At 57.2% G+C, this 22,077-nt stretch overlaps 1 protein-coding gene across 2 annotated transcripts; it reads left to right on the forward strand.

Annotated features, from left to right (window-relative positions):
• Positions 1–1,099: 1,099 nt before the first annotated feature.
• ITGA7 (integrin subunit alpha 7) lies at positions 1,100–20,909 on the forward strand. 2 transcript variants are annotated; one of them, XM_054718988.1, is made up of 25 exons: positions 1,100–1,438; positions 5,365–5,492; positions 5,594–5,673; positions 6,751–7,006; positions 7,477–7,608; positions 8,933–9,140; positions 9,268–9,461; positions 10,141–10,229; positions 10,340–10,467; positions 10,599–10,694; positions 10,884–10,945; positions 11,091–11,260; positions 11,689–11,838; positions 12,742–12,857; positions 13,414–13,606; positions 13,682–13,762; positions 13,868–13,947; positions 14,067–14,141; positions 14,276–14,378; positions 14,846–15,022; positions 15,248–15,388; positions 17,291–17,404; positions 18,084–18,182; positions 18,269–18,394; positions 20,228–20,909. In XM_054718988.1, exons 1-25 carry the CDS (start codon positions 1,233–1,235, stop codon positions 20,462–20,464), a joined length of 3,441 nt encoding a protein of 1,146 aa, XP_054574963.1. In that variant the 5' UTR covers positions 1,100–1,232; the 3' UTR covers positions 20,465–20,909. The 2 variants fall into 2 exon arrangements, with proteins under 2 accessions (XP_054574963.1, XP_054574964.1); XM_054718989.1 differs by lacking the exon at positions 7,477–7,608 and adding an exon at positions 7,892–8,011.
• Positions 20,910–22,077: the final 1,168 nt, after the last annotated feature.

The following is a 22,077-nucleotide window of genomic DNA, read 5'->3' on the forward strand; positions in this document are numbered from 1 at the left end:
GGGGTGGGAGATGCACAGGCCTAGGAAGGGCCTGGGAACTGGAGACACCCTTCCCATCCCTCTGCCTCTGGGGTCCCATCTCTCATCTTTGCCTTCTTTGGCACCAGCGTGTGTCCCTCTTCCTTTATCATCGTCAGTCTTTTTTTCTGGTTTTCTCCCATCTCTTATTTAAAAAAATATTTTTATTGATTTCAAAGAGTAAGGGAGAGGAAGAGAGAGAAACATCAATGATGAGAATCATTGATTGGGTGCCTCCTGAACGTTCCCCCCTTCCTCCCCCCCCCCCCCCCATCACGCCCCACACTGGGGATCAGCCCACAACTCAGGCATGTGCTCTGATCAGGAATCACGAACCTCCAGGTTCATAGGTCCACGCTCAACCACTGAGCCACGCCAGCCAGGCCCATCCCTTATTGATCAAACGCTTGTCCTTCTTTCTCCATCTCTTTTCTCTTGTTGTTTCTTTCTACTTGCCTCCTTTGCCCCCTCCCCAGGCCTGCTGGTTCCTCTCTCTCTTCCCCTGAATGTGGTGTCCCTGCCGGGCCATGGGGAGTGGGCTGGGGAGAGGTGGGAAGCGGTGTGACTGGAACAGCATGAGCGGTGCCTCCTGTAACCAAGGCGAGAAGGGAGCACCAAGGGACCGCCCGGGGCCGCTCCCCTTTCATCTCCTCTCTTTCTGTTTGCCTCTCTCTTCCCAGACTTCTCATCTCTTACCCTCTTTTCTCTTTTTCGCTCCCTTTCTCTGTGCTCCTCTCTCGCTCCCCGCTCGCCATTCCGAGGCGCCGCCTCCACCCCTCGCGGGCTCGGCAGGAGAGAGGGCAGGAGAGAGTGAGGGCGCTGGGGCGGAGCTGGGGCGGGGCTGGGGGGGGGGGCAGCGAGGCCAGGCCCCACCCGGAGGCCAGGCCCCACCCGAAGGCCAGGTCCCACTCCGGGCGGGCGCCTGGGCATCCCACCGCGACGCGCGGCCTCCACCTGCCGCGGCGCGGGGGGCGGGCCGAGGGCGGGGCGGGGCGGCGCCCGGGGCGGAGGCGGGAGCCTCAGTGGACGCCCGGCCGCGGCTGCCGCAGTTGTGGGGCGGCGTGGGGCGGCGTGGGGCGGCGTGGGGCGGCGGATCGGCGGAAGCTTTGGGGAGACCCGCGGGACTCGGGACCAGGGGCCGCCGGGGACCCCTGGGTCTGGGGCGCGAGCGAGTTTCCTTGCGCTCGCGGGCAGCGCGCGAGGGGTTCCCCCATATGGCGGGGACTCCGGGCCGCGATCCTAGGGGGCCCCCCGGGATTGGTTACCTTCTTGGCACCCTGCTCGCCGGATTGCTCTCCTCCGGGGCCGTCGCCTTCAATCTGGACGTGATGGGCGCGCTGCGCAAGGAGGGCGAGCCGGGGAGCCTCTTCGGCTTCTCGGTGGCCCTGCACCGGCAGTTACAGCCCCGGCCCCAGAGCTGGTGAGTCACCGCGCCGCCCGCCGTCACTGTGCCGAGCCCCAGACCCCCGCGCCTGCTTCATGGCTCGGTCTTCGAACCCCGCCAAGACTCGGCTGTCCACAGATATCCTGCACCCGGGCCTGGAGCCGCGCCTCAGCGGTCTCGGGTCTGCAGGGTTACCCTCAGCCCGAGGCGCAGGCTCTTGCTCTGGGGATGCGCTGGGGATGCGCTGGAGAGCCAGGTTCTGGTCTTGGCAGGGAGCATCTCCGTTTGCCCCCCACCCCTTTGCATCCTAGCCCCAGTCCTGAGGTGTGGCTCCCCTCCTTCTTCAGAGGCCCGAATCCCCTGAGGGAGGGGACTGAGCATTTTGTCTCTTGGCACAGGAAGAGAGGGAGAGGACAGAGAGGCTAAAGGCCGTGGGAGGGGTGGAGGGTAGACTCCAGAAGTAACTTCCTGCCAGGGTTTTGCCATAGGATGGAATGAGGGCAGCAGGACACTGCGAGGCCAGGGGAGACCTGCCCCGTCTGTGGCAAGACCCTGGGAAAGCTGGGAGAGGACCGGCAGGGGCAGAAAACAGAGCCCCCAAAGTTGTAGCAGCAGCAGTAGCAGGAGAGAGAGAGAGAGAGAGAAGAGAGAGAGAGAGAGAGAGAGAGAGATCCAGGAAGGATGCTGGCCAGGCTGTTGCCCTTCCTCCTCCCCAGGAAATTTCCAGCTCCAGGAATCCCAGCAGTGGGGGAAGGCAGGGAGGAGTGAGGGGCAGAGGACGGTGATTCTGGTTACTTTCTAATCAGTTCGGGACCCACAGAGGAAGGACTCTTGTGTATGAGGCCTGTGACTGTCATGCTCCCTGTACTGTTCGCTCCAGCTACACGTATGATCTTAAAAAGAGAGATGGGGAGGGGAGGAGAGCTTCCCACCCCCTCCTGCCAGGGGCCAGCCTAAGCCACACTAAGTGTCCATTACGGGGATCAATGCCCTCCACAGGGACTGTCTTCTCCCCGCAACCACTGGCCTGGGGGCAGAGGGTAGGGACCGGAGCTCATTTCGCTTTTCCTGTGCTGGGAGGAGGGGCTAGCTCTGATCTTTCTTCTTCCATTATCCCTGTCATCAGGGAGCAGGGTCAGTGCCCCCCCTCCCCCCAAAGTTTGGGAGAGACAGAAAGCAACTGATTTCACCTCTTCTTCGGCCTTCTGTCTGCTTCCTCCCTCATCTGCCTTCCTCCCTCCTTCTCCCATCTGCCAGAGTTCCAGAACTGGAGGCCTTTTTAGGACATGCTGAACTCTCCGAGCTATTTCCAGACAAATTCTAGGTTATTTTTAATAGCTTGGTCTCTTGTCATTCCCCCCTCATCTCTAAAGGTGGCCCCTGACTCTGTCTCCCAGAGTCTAGCGGAGGGCATTCCCGTAGGGGCCTGACTCCTAACCGGGATTTTGCTCCAGCAGGGGGCGCTCTGCTGCCTGCTGGCACATGAGAGACCAAGTACCTTGCTCATCCCTAGCTTTTGAGTTCCAGGTCTGCTTTCCCAGCACGCAAAGAGCTTAGAACAGCGCAGAACTGTTCTAATATTAATAATTCCTGTATTGGGATCCACGGAGTTAGAGAACAGCCTTAGCACCTTACAGCAAGCCCAGCTCCAAAGGCTTGGCCAGCCTTCAGGCCCAGCACCCTCTGCAGAGGGCCACCCAGACTGAGAGCCAGAGAGGGCTGGGCTCGGGTGAGAGCCTGGAGCGTGTGGAGAGCCAAGAGGTGCAGTGGTCGTGGGCTTCTCCTTCACCTCCGCTAAGCTCAGGTCTCAGGGAGTCCCGCTGCCCCAGCCGCCAACATGCCTTTGCTTTGCTCTCTGCAGTGGCTGCAGCTGTGGCTACTGTTCTGCCCAGAGGCCTGGGGTGTCCGGGGATCGTGGGAGGAAGCCAGGAAGGAGTGTGCGGCTGGGGCAGAGGTGGAGGGACCAGAGGCTGTGTGTGGGAACTCTCGTTCCAGGGAGGATGGGCTGGTCTGTTCGCCAAGGGTGGGGCTGGGTGGATTTCTGTGCTCAGCTCCTCTTCTCCCAGTAGGCCCCCTCCCCTCCTGCCTCCTCTCTCTTCTTGACCTCCAGAGGAGATGTGAACACTGAACACCGACCGTTAGCTTCTCCCGGTGCTTAGCTGTGCGCTGGCCATCTGAGGTCCCGGCTGTCTCTCAGAGGTGGCTCCCGCTGTGTGGGAGATGTGTCAGGATTCCTGCAGACTTGTCTGAAGGTTGGCCATGCCACTCAGCTTCTTTTTTTTTTTTTTTTTTTTGCTCAGAGGTCCTCTTCCCTCCCGTTTCCCCTCTTCCCTTTCTGGAGGGGTCCCTGTTCGGGAGCGGGCCTGTCACTGAGCGCGGTGGAAGAGGCGTGGCTTGGAGCTGGGCCCACGTGCACCTGAGCTCCAGCGCACCACTTACCGTCTCTGAGCGAGTGTCCTCCTCTGAAGACCAGAAAAGGAGCCTCACGTGGGGTTGTGGTGGAGACTAAATGAGATAGTGCATGTGACTTGCCTAGCCCCAGCACCTAGGTAGAGAGCGATAAATGTTGGTTCCTCATGTCCCTGGCATTCAGCCTACAGCCTGACCCAGAGTAGGTGCTGAATAAATATGATTCCCTTGTCTCACCAGGGCCTGACGCAGGGCTTGGCGGAGAGACTTTCAATAAATAGTTGTTAACAAATGCCGAATGCATGCCATGCTCTCTTCCCTACTCTACCCCCCCCCCCCCAACACCCTTCTGCCTCTTGACACTGACTCTGACATGGGATGACAGCTGGGCAGAGCCGAGGAGGAGTTGTGGGAAGGGCGATGGCTCTGTGCCCTCCCCTCCCCCTGCGCCATCAGAAATGGCACAGTGCCCCACAGATGCCTGCCTGCGGCGTTGCCCCACACAGCTCTGGGCCTCCCCCCCCCCCACCGGGAAGGGGGATGGAGGGAAACAGCGTGGGAGAGAGGCCCCGAGGTTTGCCCTGCTGCCACTTTCCAGTCTCTCCTTCTTCGAAAAGAGGATCCTCGTCCAGCTGGGTGACAGTCACCTCCTCCCACCCCCCATTTGCTCCTGGCCTGGGGATTCAGCCCCAAGGGACCCAGGCAGCCTCCATTCCCAGCACAGTCCTCTCCCTGGGAAGAAGCCTTGGCTGTGATTGTGGAAAATTGTCCTGCCAAGAAAGTTGTAGCTGGGAAAGTGTCTGAGGGGGAGGTAGAAGACTGGGAGGGCGCGGGAGGGAGAGGGGTGGGTGGGAGCGATGGGAAAATCATAGCTGTGGGAGCAGAAGGAAGGATGGGAAAGGGGTTTCAGGAAGTGGGGGGAGAATGGAGGGAAGATTGGAGACCAAATGAGATATTTGCCCCTACCTTGCTGCCTGCGGCCGGAGTGACTGAGAGACCCCTGGGCTGGCAGGGCTGCTGGGCTGGGGTCCTTGGCGGGTCCCTGATGAAAGGGTGGGGGAAGCAGGCTTGGCCTCCAAAGCTGATCCCTGGGCCACCTCATGGTGCCAGTCTGGACCTCTATTCCACTTGCTCCCAGCATTCTCGGCATTTCTGGGAAGGTTTCAACAGGGCTGGGGAGGAGGGCAGAGCTTGGGAAGGGGGCCAGGGAGTGGGTAGGAAAGGCCTGGTCAGGAACAGGTGCTGGAAACAGGCGGTTCTTTCAAACTAGCAGTGCTGGCCAGGCTGTTGGGTTGCTGTGTGTGTGTGTGTGTGTGTGTGTGTGTGTATCTACTGTGCATGTGGTTCTTCATCCAGATAGTATGTGCGTCTGTAACATGATGATTACATGGCCAAGTATGTTAACCTGCCCTGGTCAGGACTTGGGAAATGGCCTTTTGGCCTTTGTTCTTAGTCCTTCGATACTCTGCTTGGTACTGAGGGTTTGGGCCAGGGCAGCTCTGTGGAGGGGGAGCATTCTGGCTGCTAACTCCTGCCCCTGCCCCGTGGCACAGGCTGCTGGTGGGCGCCCCCCAGGCTCTGGCTCTGCCTGGGCAGCAGGCGAACCGCACTGGAGGCCTCTTCGCTTGCCCCTTGAGCCTGGAGGAGACTGACTGCTACAGAGTGGACATTGACCAGGGAGGTATGTGCGCTGTGGGAGTGGAGTGGGGGGTGCACATGAAGAGGGGAGGAGAGGACTTGGCCTCCTCTTCCCTCCCCTGATTCCCAGTGTCCTGCCTCCAGCTGATGTGCAGAAGGAGAGCAAGGAGAACCAGTGGTTGGGAGTTAGTGTTCGGAGCCAGGGTCCTGGGGGCAAGATTGTTGTGAGTACCACGTCTGTAACCTATGCCAGGGTGTGTGTGTGTGTGTGTGTGTGTGTGTGTGTGCGCGTGCAAATGCATAGATATGCTTATAGAACACAGGTTGGGCATTTGTATGATGGTCTAATTTCCAGGACCTCCAGGAGACACAAAAAAGTATAAGACATGGCCCCTGTCCTTATAAATTTAAACCATCTAAACATTTTATCCACTCATCCATTTATCAAACTCTTACTGAGAACTTGCTAAGCACCAGGCATTGTGCTAGCTACTGAGAGAGGATATGTAAAGACAGGGAAAAGCTCGGTCCATGCATCTATGGAGATTCTCACCCCCTCCTTCTCTGTCTCTCTCTGTATCATTACTTACATGCACAAATACACAATGGTTATTTTGTTCAAAGACTTTTAAAAATTGATTTTTAGAGAGAGTGGAAGGGAGAGGGAGAGAGAAAAACATCAATGTGAGAGCAAAACATCAATTAGCTGCCTCCTGCATACCCCCTATCGGGTGGGGATCGAGCCTGCAACCTGGGCATGTGCCCTGACAGGGAATCCAACCAGCAACCTTTTGGCACATGGGATGCTCCAGGGCCACAATTATTAAGTCAGTATGGGGCAGAGTATGGTTAATGGTAAGTGAGTGGATAGTCCCCAGATGACCAGAGCCTGAAGCAGTGGTGAGAAAGGACTCCTGCAGATGGGGCGATCTGAGCCAGGCTTTCAAGAATCACTGATACTTGGAGAGTGGAGCGGGGAGGAGGACAAGGTGATGTCCCAAAGGGCCAGGGGCAGGATCAAGCTTGGTATGTTGGGTGTAATCATGAAGCCACGAGGCCTGTGTTCTGGCTTAGTCATGCCCGTGGGTGCCCAGGGCAGGGGCGTGGGTGCCGATGGGAGAGTGGGTTATGATAACACTGGGCCGATGGTGCTCAAGTGGTGCCCGCACAGGGGTCTGTGAGTGTGTGTGTGGTACGTGCACATGAGCCAGCGTCTGCCAAGTGTCTGCATGTGGGCAGCGTGGCTGAAGCAGGCCCCGGGCCCACCCAGGGGAACGGCCCCTCCCTCCTTCCTCCTGCAGACCTGTGCACACAGATATGAGGCCAGGCAGCGAGTGGACCAAATCCTGGAGACGAGGGACGTGATCGGTCGCTGCTTTGTGCTAAGCCAGGACCTGGCCATCCGTGATGAGTTGGATGGTGGCGAGTGGAAGTTCTGTGAGGGGCGCCCCCAGGGCCATGATCAGTTTGGGTTCTGCCAGCAGGGAGCGGCCGCTGCCTTCTCCCCTGACAGCCACTACCTCCTCTTTGGGGCCCCAGGAACCTATAACTGGAAGGGTGAGTCACTCCTCCAGGAGGGGAGAAGGGAACCAAACCGTCCTCTTAGCTCAGAGAGGGGATTGCGGGCAGCACGTGGCCACGCACGCCCACATGTTCACTGCCACGTAGCCCCGGGCACTGCCACGCCTCCCACCCCTATCATGCCAGCACACACATGAATGGAGGTATCTCCTCTCCTTTGCATGGCCGAGTGTTCCTCAACACGCTGGCATGAGCCCCACGCGCACGGCTGGCCCTCCTTACCACCACACCAGCCCACACCTCATCACTCCCACTCCCGTCTCCGCACGCTGCCGCTGGCTGAGCTGACACTCGGTGAGTGTGTGCCAAGTGTGTGGGACCCAGAAGCTTGGGGTTGGGGGGGCGGTGGTGCTGGAAAGGAGAGGAGGGGCTTCCTTGTGTGGCTGTCTAACTAGCGTCTGGCCTAAAGGGGGCTCCTGCCGGCACTAACAGGTCTGTCCTTGCAGGCACCGCCAGGGTGGAGCTCTGTGCGCAGGGCTCGGCGGACCTGGCCCACCTGGACGACGGGCCCTACGAGGCGGGGGGCGAGAAGGAGCAGGACCCCCGCCTCATCCCGGTCCCTGCCAACAGCTACTTGGGTAGGGACCCCTCCTGGCCCAGAGCCTCTCTAACCCTCTGCTCCTCTCTCTTGTCCCCCCTCTCCACGCTCCCACCCTCCCGTCTCTGTCTCCGTCTCTATCTCTGTCTCTGTGTCTCTATTCTTACCCCTTTGGCCTCTTTGTCTCTCGCATATGCTCTCTCCGCCGTTTCCTCTTCTCCTTCTTGCCTTGTGTCTGGCTCTGTTTCTCCCCTCCGTGGCCCGTCTTCTGGATGTCCCTTCCCCGGTGTCTCTCCCCGCCCCCCCCCCCCCGACCCCCACAGGGTTGCTCTTTGTGACCAACATTGATAGCTCAGACCCCGACCAGCTGGTGTATAAAACTTTGGACCCCGCTGACCGGCTCCCAGGACCAGCCGGAGACTTGGCCCTGAATAGCTACTTAGGTTTGTAAGCGCCCACCCACGTCCTCCTGGGCCCTGGGGGCTTGGCCTGGCTTCCCCTCCGCTCCTGCTCCCCCACCCTCCGCCGCACCCCAACACACACCCAGGGAAATACATGTTGGGCCCAAATTTCAGAGACAAGCTGGGCCCAGTGTCCAGGCCCAAGAAGAAGAGGCCCCCAAGGGGATAACCTAAGGGGCTGTGAACAGGGGTCTCCATAGAGGAAGAACCTACAAGGCAGGGGTCGGGGGGAGAAGCACCTACGAGGTGGGTGGAAACCACGTGGGAAGGAAGGAGGCTAGACCTCCAGGGGGACCTTTTCTCAGGGGTGGATGGTGGACAAAAACCTGCAGAGGGGGTTGTGGGTGTGTGTGCACGCGCAGAAAAGTCTAGCCGTGTTGGTAAGTCTCTCTCATTGTCTCATCCCACCCCAGAGGAGGAGGAAAGGAGGCCTGGGAGATATTTGGGTGGATCAAGCTCTTCCCCACTTCCCTTGTCTCCCCCTCCCTGTGAAGACTCTCTCCTTGCCAGGATGGTGGGACTGGGGGCGCAGAAGGTGCACTGGATAGGGTGGGGCCCCCTGGGTGTGCAGAGGGCAGAGAAGTTCTCTGGGCATCGGAGGGGTGGGGCCTGCCCCAGCTCCTGCCGGTGGGTTTGCTCCTGCCCAGTGTCTGGCTTCTCAGCCATTGCCTTTCTCTCTCCTCCCCAGTCCCGGAGGCTGATCTCATTGCACTTCCTGTGCCAAACTCCAGTCTCTGGGTGGGTGGGGGGCTGTGAGGCCTCTGGAGGGGGCGGAGGAGTCCAGCTGTGGCGGTGATAACCGGGAGGGTGCCTCCGTCTTCGGCTCCAGACCTGTGAGGAGAGGAGGTGGGGGGCTGTGAGAGCCCTGGCTCGTGAGCTCACTGGGAGGTCACACCTGCCCAGGTTTCTCCATCGATTCGGGGAAGAGTCTGGTGCGTGCCGAGGAACTGAGCTTTGTGGCAGGGGCCCCCCGTGCAAACCACAAGGGGGCTGTGCTCATTCTGCGCAAAGACAGCGCCAGTCGCCTGGTGCCCGAAGTGATGCTGTCAGGGGAGCGTCTGACCTCCGGCTTTGGCTACTCGCTGGCTGTGGCTGATCTCAACAACGACGGGTGAGTGGGCGGACGGGGGCGGGGCAGGGGGGAGCTGGGTCCAGAAGGTCTGAGGGACCTCTGGCATCTCCTCCTGACTTCCCTGGCTGGGCAGGACCCCACACTGACTGTCGTTCTTTCTCCATAGTTGGGCAGACCTGATAGTGGGTGCCCCCTACTTCTTTGAGCGCCAAGAAGAGCTGGGGGGTGCTGTGTATGTGTACATGAACCAGGGGGGTCACTGGGCCGAGATCTCCCCGCTTCGGCTTTGTGGCTCCCCTGACTCCATGTTTGGGATCAGCCTGGCTGTCCTTGGGGACCTCAACCAAGACGGCTTCCCAGGTGTGACGGGAACTGGAAGGGCTCAGGAGAGGGAGGGGCAGGGGCAGGGGCAGGGGCTGGGGCAGGGAGGTGCCTCACAGGTCACGGGGAGGGCTTCCCTTTCTATTTTGTTGTTGTTGTTGACACTATTACAGATGTTGCCCATTCCCCCCCAAGGGGAGGTTTTTGAGGGCTCAGGGAGAGAAGCCGCATGGGCTCACACCTGAACTTTGCCATTTACCAGCTTTATGACCTTGGGCAAGTTACCTAACGTTTCTGAGCTAGTAATATTTGCAGAGAGTAGCTGAGAGGTTTAAAAATGAGGTGTGAGGCCCGGCTGGCGTGGCTTAGTGGTTGAGCCTTGATCTATAAGCCAGGAGGTCACAGCTCGATTCCGGGTCGGGGCACATGCCTGGGTTGAGGGCTCGATCCCCAGTGCAGGGGTGTGCAGGAGGCAGCCGATCAGTGATTCTCTCTCATCATTGATGTTTCTGTCTCTCTCCCGCTCTCTCTTCCTCTCTGAAATCAATAGAAATATATTTTAAAAATGAGCTGTGAGGTGTGTAAGGTGCCTGGGACTCAGTGGCTTCCCAATGAAATCGAACACATATGATATGGAACTGAGTGACCGAGGGACAGTGGGGGCCTGGACCCCGTCACCCCTACCCCCACAGTCTGACTGCCTTTTCTGCTCCCACAGATATCGCAGTGGGCGCTCCCTTTGATGGGGATGGGAAAGTCTTTATCTACCACGGGAGCAGCCTGGGGGTTGTCATCAAACCTTCCCAGGTGAGGGGCTTGTGGGATGAGGGAGAGGGTGTGGGTGCAATAAGGGGCATAGCAATGGAGGGCAGGGGAGGAGGGGAGGCGGCGCGGTGGCTGACAGTTAGGACCTGCAGGTGCTGGAGGGCGAGGCCGTGAGCCTGAAGAGCTTCGGCTACTCTCTGTCGGGTGGCCTGGACGTGGATGGGAACCATTACCCTGACCTGCTGGTGGGCTCCCTGGCCGACACTGCTGTGCTCTTCAGGTGAGCGCCAGTCTTCTCCCTTCCTGAGGCCATAGGCCCCACTCACCCAAATCTGATGCTGAAGAGCCCCCCTCCCACTTCCCAGCCTAATGTTCTCGTGTTCTTTGTGCCCTCAACTCCCCATTCCCCAGGGCCAGACCTGTCCTCCACGTCTCCCATGAGGTCTTCATTGCTCCACAAGCCATCGACCTAGAACAACCCAACTGCCCTGGTGGCCACTTGGTCTGGTGAGGCGGGATCCACGGGGAGGGAGGCTGGCTGGGGACCTCCAGGGCCTCCAGGCCCCTCTCCCTTCTCCATTTCTCTGCCTAGTTTGGCCCTGGGGGCTGAGGCTGGGTCAGGAGTGGGCAGGGTGGGGGTGGGGCCTTGGCCCATCAGCCTTGCCTGACTCAAGAGCTACCCTTTGCCCCCCACAGTGTGGACATAAGAGTCTGTTTCAGCTACATTGCAAACCCCAGCAGCTACAGCCCTGTTGTGGGTGAGTGAGGTCCCCTTCCCACCTCCCACCCCTTTGGGTTTCAGGTCGGGTCACTCCACGGTGGAGATATGGGCCCCTGGGAACAGGGTCAGATTGAAGCAGTTCCCTAGCTCACTGTCTCCTCTCCTCTCCCCACTTGCCAAAGCCCTGAATTATGTGCTAGACGGGGACACAGACCGAAGGCTCCGGGGCCAGGTTCCCCGTGTGACCTTCCTGAGCCGTGGCCCAGATGACCTTAAGCACCAGGCCTCAGGCACCGTGTGGCTGAAACACCAGCATGACCGAGTCTGCGGAGACACCATGTTTCAGTTACAGGTGGACACTGACCCCTTGGCCACTGAGGGTCATGGTCATGGCATGAACTCTTTTCCTGGATTCCTCTTAGCTTCTTCCCTAACACACGCACACCTCACCTGAGATCTGGACTTTTGGGAAGCCTCCCTAAGGGCTGACCTCCTCCTCCTCGCCTGTTGCCTTCTTATGTCTCCTGCCAAGTTCGGTACTCCCGGGAGATGGAGATGGCAGGGTCCATTGTCACATCTGGTCCTCAAAGCCTAAATCCTGGGTCTCTTCCCTTTTCCATCCAAGTCACTCTCCCTTCTTGCTCAGTTCTCCACTTTTCTCCTTCATCTCCCTAAACTTCTTTCCAAGTTTCAGAATTTGGCCTAGGTCTGGGTGGGGCTTTGGTCAAGGCTATGGCCTGGGGATTGTCCTTGTATTCATTTCATCTTTCCCCTTTCCAGGAGAATGTCAAAGACAAGCTTCGGGCCATCGTGGTGACCCTGTCCTATAGTCTGCAGACCCCTCGGCTTCGGCGACAGGTTCCTGGCCAGGGGCTGCCTCCAGTGGCCCCCATCCTCAATGCCCACCAGCCCAGCACCCATCGAGCAGAGGTGAGCATGGGTTCTGGTTTAGCCCAGAAAAAGTTGCTGGGAGGAGCAATGATCATAGCCCTTATCATGATCATAGACACTCGCTCCTAGCTTGCAAAGTTCCTTCACATGTTCCCCAGCAGTTCCTCATGTCTCTAGGAGCTGTAACAATGAGACCCCAGAGTGGAAAATGGCCCAAAGGTTCATGAGTTCCTAGTCAGAGGGAACAGCGCTCTTTGATTCTATGGGTCACTCAGGGGCCCAGGCTGATGTGGGTCTGCCATTTTCAAATGTGGCTCCCAAGGCCCTTAGGTCGTCTCCATCCTGGTCAGCTGGGAGGCGGAGCACAAAGCTCGTCGCCTGGTTCTCATGGACAGTCCGGAAGTGGCCTCTTCACTTTCTCTTCACCTTCCGAATCTGGGATTCAGTTACATGCAAGGGAGACTGGTCTTGCTGTGGACCAGCCTGCTAGTCTCTACTGCGGCATCATAACACTCCCATCATTGTACTGACGAGGACACAGCTCAGCGTGGCTAGCTGACCAGCTCAGTGCCACACAGCTAGGAAGCAGCAGGTCTGGGAGCTGAAGCCAGGTTGTGTAATCCTGTGATACTTGACCCCACACATTTGCACCCTTTCTTGTCCCCTAGGAGTGACCCTCTCCTCAAATCTCTTCCCAGCCCTGGCCAATGTGCTCAGTTGGCTAGAGCGTCATCTTGTACACAGAAAGGTGGCGGGTTCAATTCCTGGTTAGGGCATATACCCAGGTTGCGGGTTCGATGCCTGGTTGGGGCACCTGTGGGAGGCAACCTCTCTCTCTCTCTCTCTCTCTCTCTCTCTCTCTCTCTCTCTCTCATCTTTCTCTCTCTCCTCTCTCTAAAATCAATAAAAACAAAACAAAAAAAGAAAAAAATCTCTCCCCAGATCCACTTCCTGAAGCAAGGCTGTGGTGAAGATAAGATCTGTCAGAGCAATCTGCAGCTGGTCCACGCCCGCTTCTGTGCCCGGGTCAGCGACACGGAGTTCCAGCCTCTGCCCATGTGAGGGGGGCAAGGGGGCAGGTGGGGTGGGCAGGCAAGAGTTCAAGGAACGGAAGGAAGCCCCTTCGGGAGGACCAGGCAGAGGGAGAGGCTGAGCCTGCAGCGGGAGGCTGAAGGCTGGGGGAGACCTGCTGATGATGCAGAAGACTGCAGATGAGGGTCAGTGATGGGGCACGGGGGCTACCGTGCAAGGAATAACAGTCCCTCACAGCACACGTGATAATGTACAGTTTACATATATCTCACTGTTGAGTCTTCATAACCCTGTGAGGTAGGAATTATTATTAGTCCCACTTCATAGATGGAGAACAGAGGCCTAGAGAGGTTAAGAGGTTACTTGCCCAAGGTGAGTCAGTGGTGGAGCTGGGATCAGAACGGAGGTCCCCTCACTCCCATCCTGGATCTCTGGAACATGGGGAGGACCTGAGGCTTGGACTGGTGGGAGCAGAGGCTCGGGGAGTGGAGGCCAGTGGCATTCACTAGGAGAGGGAGGCAGGGGTGGGCGAGGCAGGGGGAGATTTTCTGATCTTAGAGTGAGTGGGATCTGACCCTCTAGGGATGTGGATGGGACAACAGCCCTGTTTGCACTGAGTGGGCAGCCATTCATCGGCCTGGAGCTGAAGGTCACCAATTTGCCCTCGGACCCAGCACATCCCCAGGCTGATGGGGACGATGCCCATGAAGCCCAGCTGCTGGTCAGCCTCCCTGCCTCTCTGCACTACTCAGGAGTGCGGGCCTTGGATCCTGCGGTGAGGACCCAGGCAGGGGGCATGGTCTTGGGGGTCTGCATTAGCCCAAACTGACTTCTCCTCTTCCCATTCTAGGAGAAGCCCCTGTGCCTGTCCAATGAGAATGCCTCCCATGTTGAGTGTGAGCTGGGGAACCCCATGAAGAGAGGTGCCCAGGTTGGCACATCTGCCCTTATCCCTATCTGAATGACCTCTAACCCCTGACCCCTCCTCAAGTTCCTTGCTTCCCTTGATTCTAATCCCACTCCACCATTGGCCTAGATCACCTTCTACCTCATCCTCAGCACCTCAGGAATCACCATTGAGACCACAGAGCTGGAGGTGGAGCTGCTCTTGGCCACGTAAGCCTGCTGGGCCCGCGGTGGGTAAGGTTGGGGGCCGTGGAATTGATGTCTACCTAGAAGGGGCTCACCCCTTGAGGTGGTGCCTGTGCCCACTCCTGCCTTTGCCCACACTCCAGGATCAGTGAGCAGGAGCTGCACCCAGTCTCTGCCCGGGCCAATGTCTTCATTGAGCTGCCACTGTCCATTACGGGGTAAGCCCTGCCCCAGTGGGCGCCTGCGCTGGAGGGGCAGGTGTCGCCGCTCCCAAGCCCAGGCCTGGGCTCTGCCTTCTGACCTTCGTTAGGCCTCAGGCCTCCTCAGTCCCCATTTGACCCCTCTTCTCTAGAGTGGCCATTCCCCAGCAGCTCTTCTTCTCCGGCGTGGTGCGGGGTGAAAGTGCCATGCGGTCTGAGCGGGATGTGGGCAGCAAGGTCAAGTATGAGGTCACGGTAAGTGTCCTGGTATGTGGGTCCCTCCTGGTCTCCCTCCCTTCTTGGCACAGAGAAGTGTCTGAGACAGGTCCCAAGGGTTGGGTCTTCTACTGTATGGCGAGTTCGAGGTCCCCCCCTGCTCCTGGACCTCAGCGGTGGGCAGGCGCTTCCTGGTCATCTCTGACTGGGGCGGCCATGAGAGCCCTGGGAAGCTTCTCTGTCTGGGGCCTCAGCTGGGGGAGGAGAACATGGGGGGAGGGCTGGTGTCTCTCCTCAGAACTCTGCTCTGGCTTGGCTGGGGCTTCCCACCCCTCCCAGGGACAGCTCCAGGTTTTCCTGGGTTCGGGGTTGGCATAGAGTGGTGCCTAGTGGGGTCTCGGATCCTGAATCTTTGTTGCCCTCCCCTCGACCCTATCCCCTCCATCTCTGTGATTTAGGGCCGCTCAGAAACCAAGCTCCCTCCCTTCACATTCTCTGTGCCACAGGTCTCCAACCAGGGCCAGTCACTCAACACCCTTGGCTCTGCCTTTCTCAACATCATGTGGCCCCACGAGATTGCCAACGGGAAGTGGCTGCTGTACCCCATGCGGGTGGAGCTGGAGGGCGGGCAGGGCCCTGGGCAGAAGGGACTCTGTTCCCCCAGGCCCAACATCCTCCACCTGGTGAGACAGGGTGGGCGGGGCTGTGAGGCAGGGTGGGCGGGGCTGTGAGGCAGGGTGGGCGGGGCTGTGAGGCAGGGTGGAGGGGGTCAGACTTTGGGAAGTGTGTCAGGGGGCTGGGCATGTGTGGGTGGGTGGGGGCCAAGAGGAAGGCAGTGGGGAGGAGATGCCATCTCAGGATTGCCGTATTTGGGGCGACACTCACTGGGCCCTTTTCCCCACATCCAGGATGTGGACAGCAGGGACAGGAGGCGTCGGGAGCTGGAGCAGCCAGAGCAGCCGGAGCAGCAGGGGCCTCGTGAGCAGCAGGAGCCTAGCACGTCCTGGTGGCCAGTGTCCCCTGCTGAGAAGAAGAAAAACATCACCCTGGTGAGGGCAGGGCAAACGTGTGCAGGCAGAATGGGGGTGTGTGGGGTGTGTGTGACAGAGGATGCTGGGGGCATGGAGCTTCATTCAGTGAGGTGGGAGGCTGGCCCTGCTGAGAGATGTGATGGACAGTCCCTCACACCTGCCAAGTGCTTACCTGAGAGTGGGGCAGTTGCCTGTGCATTCGGTGCTCCTCACATTTATACCAAAGATAACACGTTATTTAAAAAAATATATTTTTTATTGATTTCAGAGAAGGAAGAGGGAGAGAGAGAAACATCAATGATGAGAGAGAATCATTGATTGGCTGCCTCCTGCACGCCCCTCATTGGGGGTCGAACCCCCAACCCTGGCATGTGCCCTGACTGGAATCAAACCGTGATGTCCTGGTTCATAGGTTGATGCTCAACCACTGAGCCACGCCAGCTGGGCCCAAAGATAACATTTCATAGGGATAGGATAGTTTCAGCTACCTTTGAAATCTGTTTGTTGTTCTTTTGAATTCTTTTAGGACAAAAAAAGGTCAAATTTGTGTAAGAAAACGTGTTTGATTTTTACAATGTCAAAAGCATTCTAAGTTTTAAGAAGTTCTAATAATTAAAAAACGATAGTGTATTATGTGTGATTCATTCTGTCTATCCCTTTTGAGCAGTTTTGCCCCCCTCTTCCTGCTTGTTTTACAAAGTTTTGTTCTTTAAGTGGATTTATGGAGCAAATTGGCACATTCTCTAGGCTCACCCCTTGAGAATGGCGCTGCAGTGAGAGTGTGGGGGGAATGCGGTTAAGCGGGTATTTGACCAGTTGCCAGGAGGGGAAGCCAGGTATGGAGGCAAGGAGTGGAAGACTGCGCAGGGGAATGCAAGCAGCTGTCATCTGCCTGGGCGGGAGCTCCACTGACACCCCGTGCCTCCTGGCCCTCCGCTCCCCCGCTCCCCCGAGAGCAGGCCTGAGGCAAAGGAAGGTGCTGGGGGTCAGGCGACTTGTGTAACTGCTGTTTCCCTGTTGTGCGGGTAGTCTTACCCTCTCCATGTGGCTAATTTCCTCTGCAAAGACTCCTCTTTTATTCAGAACTTTGAAATTAATTCTTTAACTTAAAATTAAGGCCTTGTTTTTAGACGCATTGACCGAGGGTTCTTGATTTACTCAAAAGTAGCCAAATAAAAGACGATTGACAGCATTCAAACACTCTCAAGCCATTCTTCTGTCTCTGAAGTGTGTTGAATATAGGTTTTTAGGCAAGTAGACCATTAGGTGAAGGTAGGCCAAATGGATATAGGTCAGGCCTGGAAGGAGCAGGGCCTGAGTCCCCCCAGCCTCCTCTCCTGTCAGTGAGTTTGGGCTTAGCGTAGGAGCACGGCTTTGCCCAGTATGGGCTGGGTTCCAATATGAGCTTCACCACTTATCAGTTTTGGTAGCTCTGGGACTTAAGGTAGGTCACCTGGACGCTTTGAGCCTCAATGTCCTAATCGGAAAAATGGGGATGATGATAATATGCGTCTTGCAGGATAGTTGTAAAGCTTAAAGGAGACAAGTACCTGGCAGGTAGTAGGTGCTCAATTAATGGGACCAACATTAGGTCACATCACCATCAACTGGGGAAGCTCATCTGCCTGCTGTTGTCAAGGAAGAGCCCTCCGCCCTGCTCCCCATGCATTTCAAAGCCAAATAGCCCAGATTTGGGGTAGGGTTAGTCTGGGAAGACGTCCTGGAGGAGGAGAGTTTGAGGCCTGGTCATGAAAATAGAGATATGGGTGAGGAGCAAGGAGAAAAGGGCTCCAAGATGTGGGGGCTCGTGGAGGGATGGATGAAGGCTCCAGGCAGACTCTGTCTGTGTGGCTGCCTTTGTGAGGATACTGGGCCCTGGGCAGGCTCAGCAGCTCAAAGCCCTGTCCGTCTTGTCCCCAGGACTGCGCCCGGGGCACCGCCAATTGCGTGTTGTTCAGTTGCCCACTCTACAGCTTCGACCGCGCGGCTGTGCTGCATGTCTGGGGCCGCCTCTGGAACAGCACCTTCCTGGAGGTGAGGGTGTGACTGGGGTTCGGACTGGGTGTCCCCTTCCCTGCAGCCCCTCCAGGACTCTCTTTGCTTCTACCTCTTCCCTTTCCAAAGGCACCACACTCTTTGTAAAATATTAAATACATTTATATTAATTTCAGAGAGGAAGGAAGAGGGAGAGAGAGATAGAAACATCAATGAGAGAGAATCATTGATTGGCTGCCTCCTCACGCCTCCCACTGGGGATGGAGCCCACAACCCGGGCCTATGTCCTGACCAGGAATCAAACTGTGACCTCCTGGTTCATAGGTCAACACTCAATCACTGAGCCACACTAGTTGGGCAACACACTCTTTTTTTTTTTTTTTTAAATCTTTTATTGATTTCAGAGAGGAAGGGAGAGGGAGAGAGAAACATCAATGATGAGAGAGAATCATTGACCAGCTGTCTCCTGCACACCCCCCACTGGGGATGAAGCCTGCAACCCGGGCATGTGCACTGACTGGGAATTGAACTGTGACTTCCTGGTTCATAGGTTGATGCTCAACCACTGAGCCACACCAGCTGGGCTGCAGCGCACTCGTGAACCTAGACAGGCAGAAACACCCTCCGTGTTGGGCACCATTCTACAATTTCAGGAGCTGGGGGTGGGGGTGAGGGGACGGGGCCTTGACGAGGAGGGTCTGCCTCCCTGCTCCCTTAGGAGTACGCAGCTGTGAAGTCCCTGGAAGTGATTGTCCGAGCCAACATCACCGTGAAGTCTTCCATCAAGAACTTGGTGCTCCGAGATGCCTCCACAGTGGTGAGCCGCGGGGCTGCAGGTGGGGGTGGGGGAGCTCTTCTCTCCTGCCGCCCCAGCTCTTGCTCCATGAACCCCTCGCTCCCCAGATCCCCGTGATGGTGTACTTGGACCCCGTGGCCGTGGTGGCAGAGGGAGTCCCCTGGTGGGTCATCCTCCTGGCTGTCCTGGCGGGGCTGCTGGTGCTGGCGCTGCTGGTGCTGCTTCTGTGGAAGGTGCGGCTGGGGGCGGGGGGGGGGGGCGGTGGGGGCTGGGCTTCCCTGGCGTGGAGGTGGCCTTTCAAGCGTGGTTCTCCCCCACCCACTCTCATTTACTCAGCAAATCTGCGCTGAGCACCTACCCTGCATGTGCCAGGGACTCTGTCAGGTCCTGGTCGCTTCAGAGACCAGTCAGATGCAGATCTTGTCCTCAGGGATTTGACAGTCTAGTGAGGGAGGGGAGCCTTGTCGTCAAGGATGGGCAGGATGTCAAGAAAGTGCAGTGGGAGTTCTGAGGAGGGATGGCTCTCGGGCAGGAGGCCCAGGAGCCAGGCCTTAGAAGAAGGTAGGGTGGTAGGGTCTGGATGTGGGAGGTGGGGTTGGGGACGTCCTGGAGGCAGGGAAGTGTGGTCTGGCTTCATTAGAGCATGGCAGGGTCAGGCTGGGAAGGAAACTGGCCCTGAGGGCCCACAGCCTGGGGAACGATCCCAGGAAACTGCCTCGAGGATTGAACTTGGAGCCTCCACATACCAGGTTCCCCGTGGACATCCTTGTAGACACAGAGTAGAGACAGAATCAAATTTGTGTCTGGGGCTCCGCATAAAAGCACAGTCAGTACAGGCCATGCCCTAACCCACATGCCACCTCGAGACTAGACGGAGCCATAGACTGATGGGAACCTGGTCGCTCTTGGGGGAGATTGCTGCCTTCATGAAACGGGCGCCAGGATCCGGGCTCCCTGTTCCCGAAGAAGGGGGACGGAGCAGAGACAGCCCCATCCTTCCTCAGTCTTCCTGTCTCCCCCTCATTTGCTCCCCTCCTCCCTTGACATCCCAGTGTGGCTTCTTCCGACGCAGCAGCCAGAACTCATCTTTTCCTACTAACTATCACCGGGCCCGTCTGGCCGTGCAGCCCTCGGCTGTGGAAGTTGGGGGTCCAGGGACTGTGGGGTAATTTTTGTGTGCATGTGTGTGTGTCTCTCTGTGTGTACAAATGTGTGTGTGTGTGTGTGTGTGTGTGTGTGTGTGTGTGTGAGTGTTAGTAGCGTGCCCAGCATTCAGGAACAGTCAGGGTGAAGAAATAAGATTGCATGAGGATGGGGAGAGTCCCAGGAACTGGGGTGGAAGATAATTTAAGGATGAGCTTATAAGAGTGAGTACACACAGCCTGGGGCATGCACAGGGGCGGGGTGGGGTCTTGCAGTGTGAGCATGTGGAGTGCAGGGCGGTGCCATGCCTGCCTTTTCTTGGGCATGAAGTGCAGAGACAAACATGCAGGGAGGTACGGTGCAGTCTGAGCATGTCGCCGTCTCTGGCAGTCCTGAGTGTGAGTGTAGCATGTTCAGGATTTAGGGAAGGGCGGGGTCACCAAGCTCAGGGATGGAAGGCCCTGTCCTAAGGGGGATGCTGCCAGTGAATACACAGGTTGTATATGTCTGTGGCTTGAGAGGAGTCATTTCGGCGTATGCAGGGCTCTAGGAAGCCATGCTTTTCCTCAGATTTCGTTTGTGTTCTGGGCAATGGGTCTCCTAAAAAGCGTGTGCTGGGGGAACCTTTGGGGTCAGCAGTCCTGATGTTTCACCTTCAACCCCTCCCTCAGGCACCAAGGGAGCTGTCCTTGGTCTTGCTCCTTGGCCCCTCCTGGTCTTTCTCTTGCTATAAACGAGGACCTGGGGGCTCAGCACCGACGGTGGCACCGGGGTGGTGGTGGTGGTGCTACCCCATCTCCTTCCTGCTGCACTTGGTTCTTTCTGTCCCGGGGGTGGTGGAGCCAGGAGCTGGACTGTGCTGGGCATCTGCCCCAGGGACTCAGCCCTGCAGCCTCCTCACGTCTGGCCTGGTGTCCTCACAGATGGGATTCTTCAAGCGGGCGCGGTACCGGTACCCCGAGGCTACCGTGCCCCAGTACCACGCGGTAAAGATCCCGAGAGAAGACCGACAGCAGTTCAAGGAGGAAAAGACGGGCACCATTCTGAGGAGCAACTGGGGCAGCCCCCGGCGGGAGAGCCCCGATGCACACCCCATCCTGGCTGCTGATGGGCACCCTGAGCTGGGCTCCGATGGGCACCCTGTGCCAGGCACTGCATAGCCTCCTGGGTCCCAGCGTGGCCCACGTGTCCCCTCCATCCCTTCCCCAGAGATGGCGCCTCAGGAAGAAGAGGGCAGAGTGGGCTGCTGGTGTCCCAGCAGGATTTTCAGCATCTGTTTCCTCAGAGGCACAGACCTCTCCCCCCCAAACTTCCCCTTAGAACACTGTGAGATGAGGGGGGAAATCAGGAATAGGGTCGTGGGGTAGGGTGAGAAGGGCGGCGATGTCCTGATGCAAGGTGGGGCTAATCTCTCCCTCTCCCATTCACCTAGTATAACAGGACCCCAAGGACCTGTCTCCCCAAAAGTGCCTTAGCCCAGAAGGTTGGGGAGGAGGTGGCGTTGCTGACTCAGGGGCTCTTCCCTCCCTCGTTTCCCCTCTCCTCTGACCTTAGTTTGCTGCATCCATCTAGTGGGTTTTGTTTATTTATTAAAAAAATATTTGGAACAAACCTCTGGCCTCTTTGCTGAGTTCTGCTTCCTCACCCTCAAGGTCTTCAGGAGAGGCCTGACTCTCTTTGACCCCCACAGCTCAGGACAAAGGTGGCAGTGGGGGGAGGTGGGGGCCTGGCAGCGATGCATGTATCCTGAATTTTGTGACCAGATCCTGGAGGGGCATGGATGTGGTCTCAGAAGGAAGGAAGGGGGCATGTGACCTTGGGAACAACTTTATTTGTAACTAGAGGCCCAGTGGGGTCTCTTGGCCTGGCCTGTGGGATCGGGCCAAAACTGGCTCTCCGACATCCCCTGAGGGGTCCCAGATTGCCAGAGGGCGCAGGCAAGCCTGAGGGACCCCACCTGTGCATGATTGAGGTTTGGGAGGGACGCGGGAGGTTGGCCAGCTGGGGAGGGACCACAGAGAGCTCCAGGGCATGTGCGGCCCATCTCACTCAGTCCTGATCAGCTGGTCCCCAGCAGCAAGCTAACCTACCAGTTGGAGCGTCTGCCCCCTGGTTGTCAGTGCATGTCATAGCGAGTGGTTGAGCAGCCTTAGCATATCATTAGCATATTACGCTTTGATTGGTTGAACGGACGACCAGACACTTAGCATATTAGGCTTTTATTATAAAGGATAGACAAAAACTGGAAACAACCTACATGCCTATCATTTGGTTTGTTTGATGGCTGAATAGATAAATAATCTGTGGTACATTCATACAATGGACTATCACTCAGCAATAAAAGGAACTATTTTTAAAAATTTTATTGTTGAAAATATTATAGATGCTCCCCTTTTTCACCCCCATTGATGCCCTATACCCCATATGCATCTCCTCTCCAGGCCTACCTCATATTGCCTGTGTCCATGGGTTATGCATATCTACATATAAATTGTTTGGTTAATCTCTTCCCACCTCCCCCTTACATCTGAGATTTATCACTCTGTTCCATGCTGCCATGTATCTGGATTTATTAGTATTTTGTTCATCAGTTTATTTTGTTCATTAGATTCCACACAAGAGTGAGATCATGTGATACTTTCTTATTTTGCTTAGTATAATACTCTCCAGGTCTCTCCATGCTGTCTCCAAGGATAAGAGATCCCTCTTTTTTTTTTTTTTTTTTTACAGCTGCATAGTATTCCATTGTGTAAATGCACCGCAGCTTTTTTAT

This window comes from Eptesicus fuscus, chromosome 7 (genome assembly GCF_027574615.1).
Source record: "Eptesicus fuscus isolate TK198812 chromosome 7, DD_ASM_mEF_20220401, whole genome shotgun sequence".
In the NCBI taxonomy this organism is placed as follows: domain Eukaryota; kingdom Metazoa; phylum Chordata; class Mammalia; order Chiroptera; family Vespertilionidae; genus Eptesicus; species Eptesicus fuscus.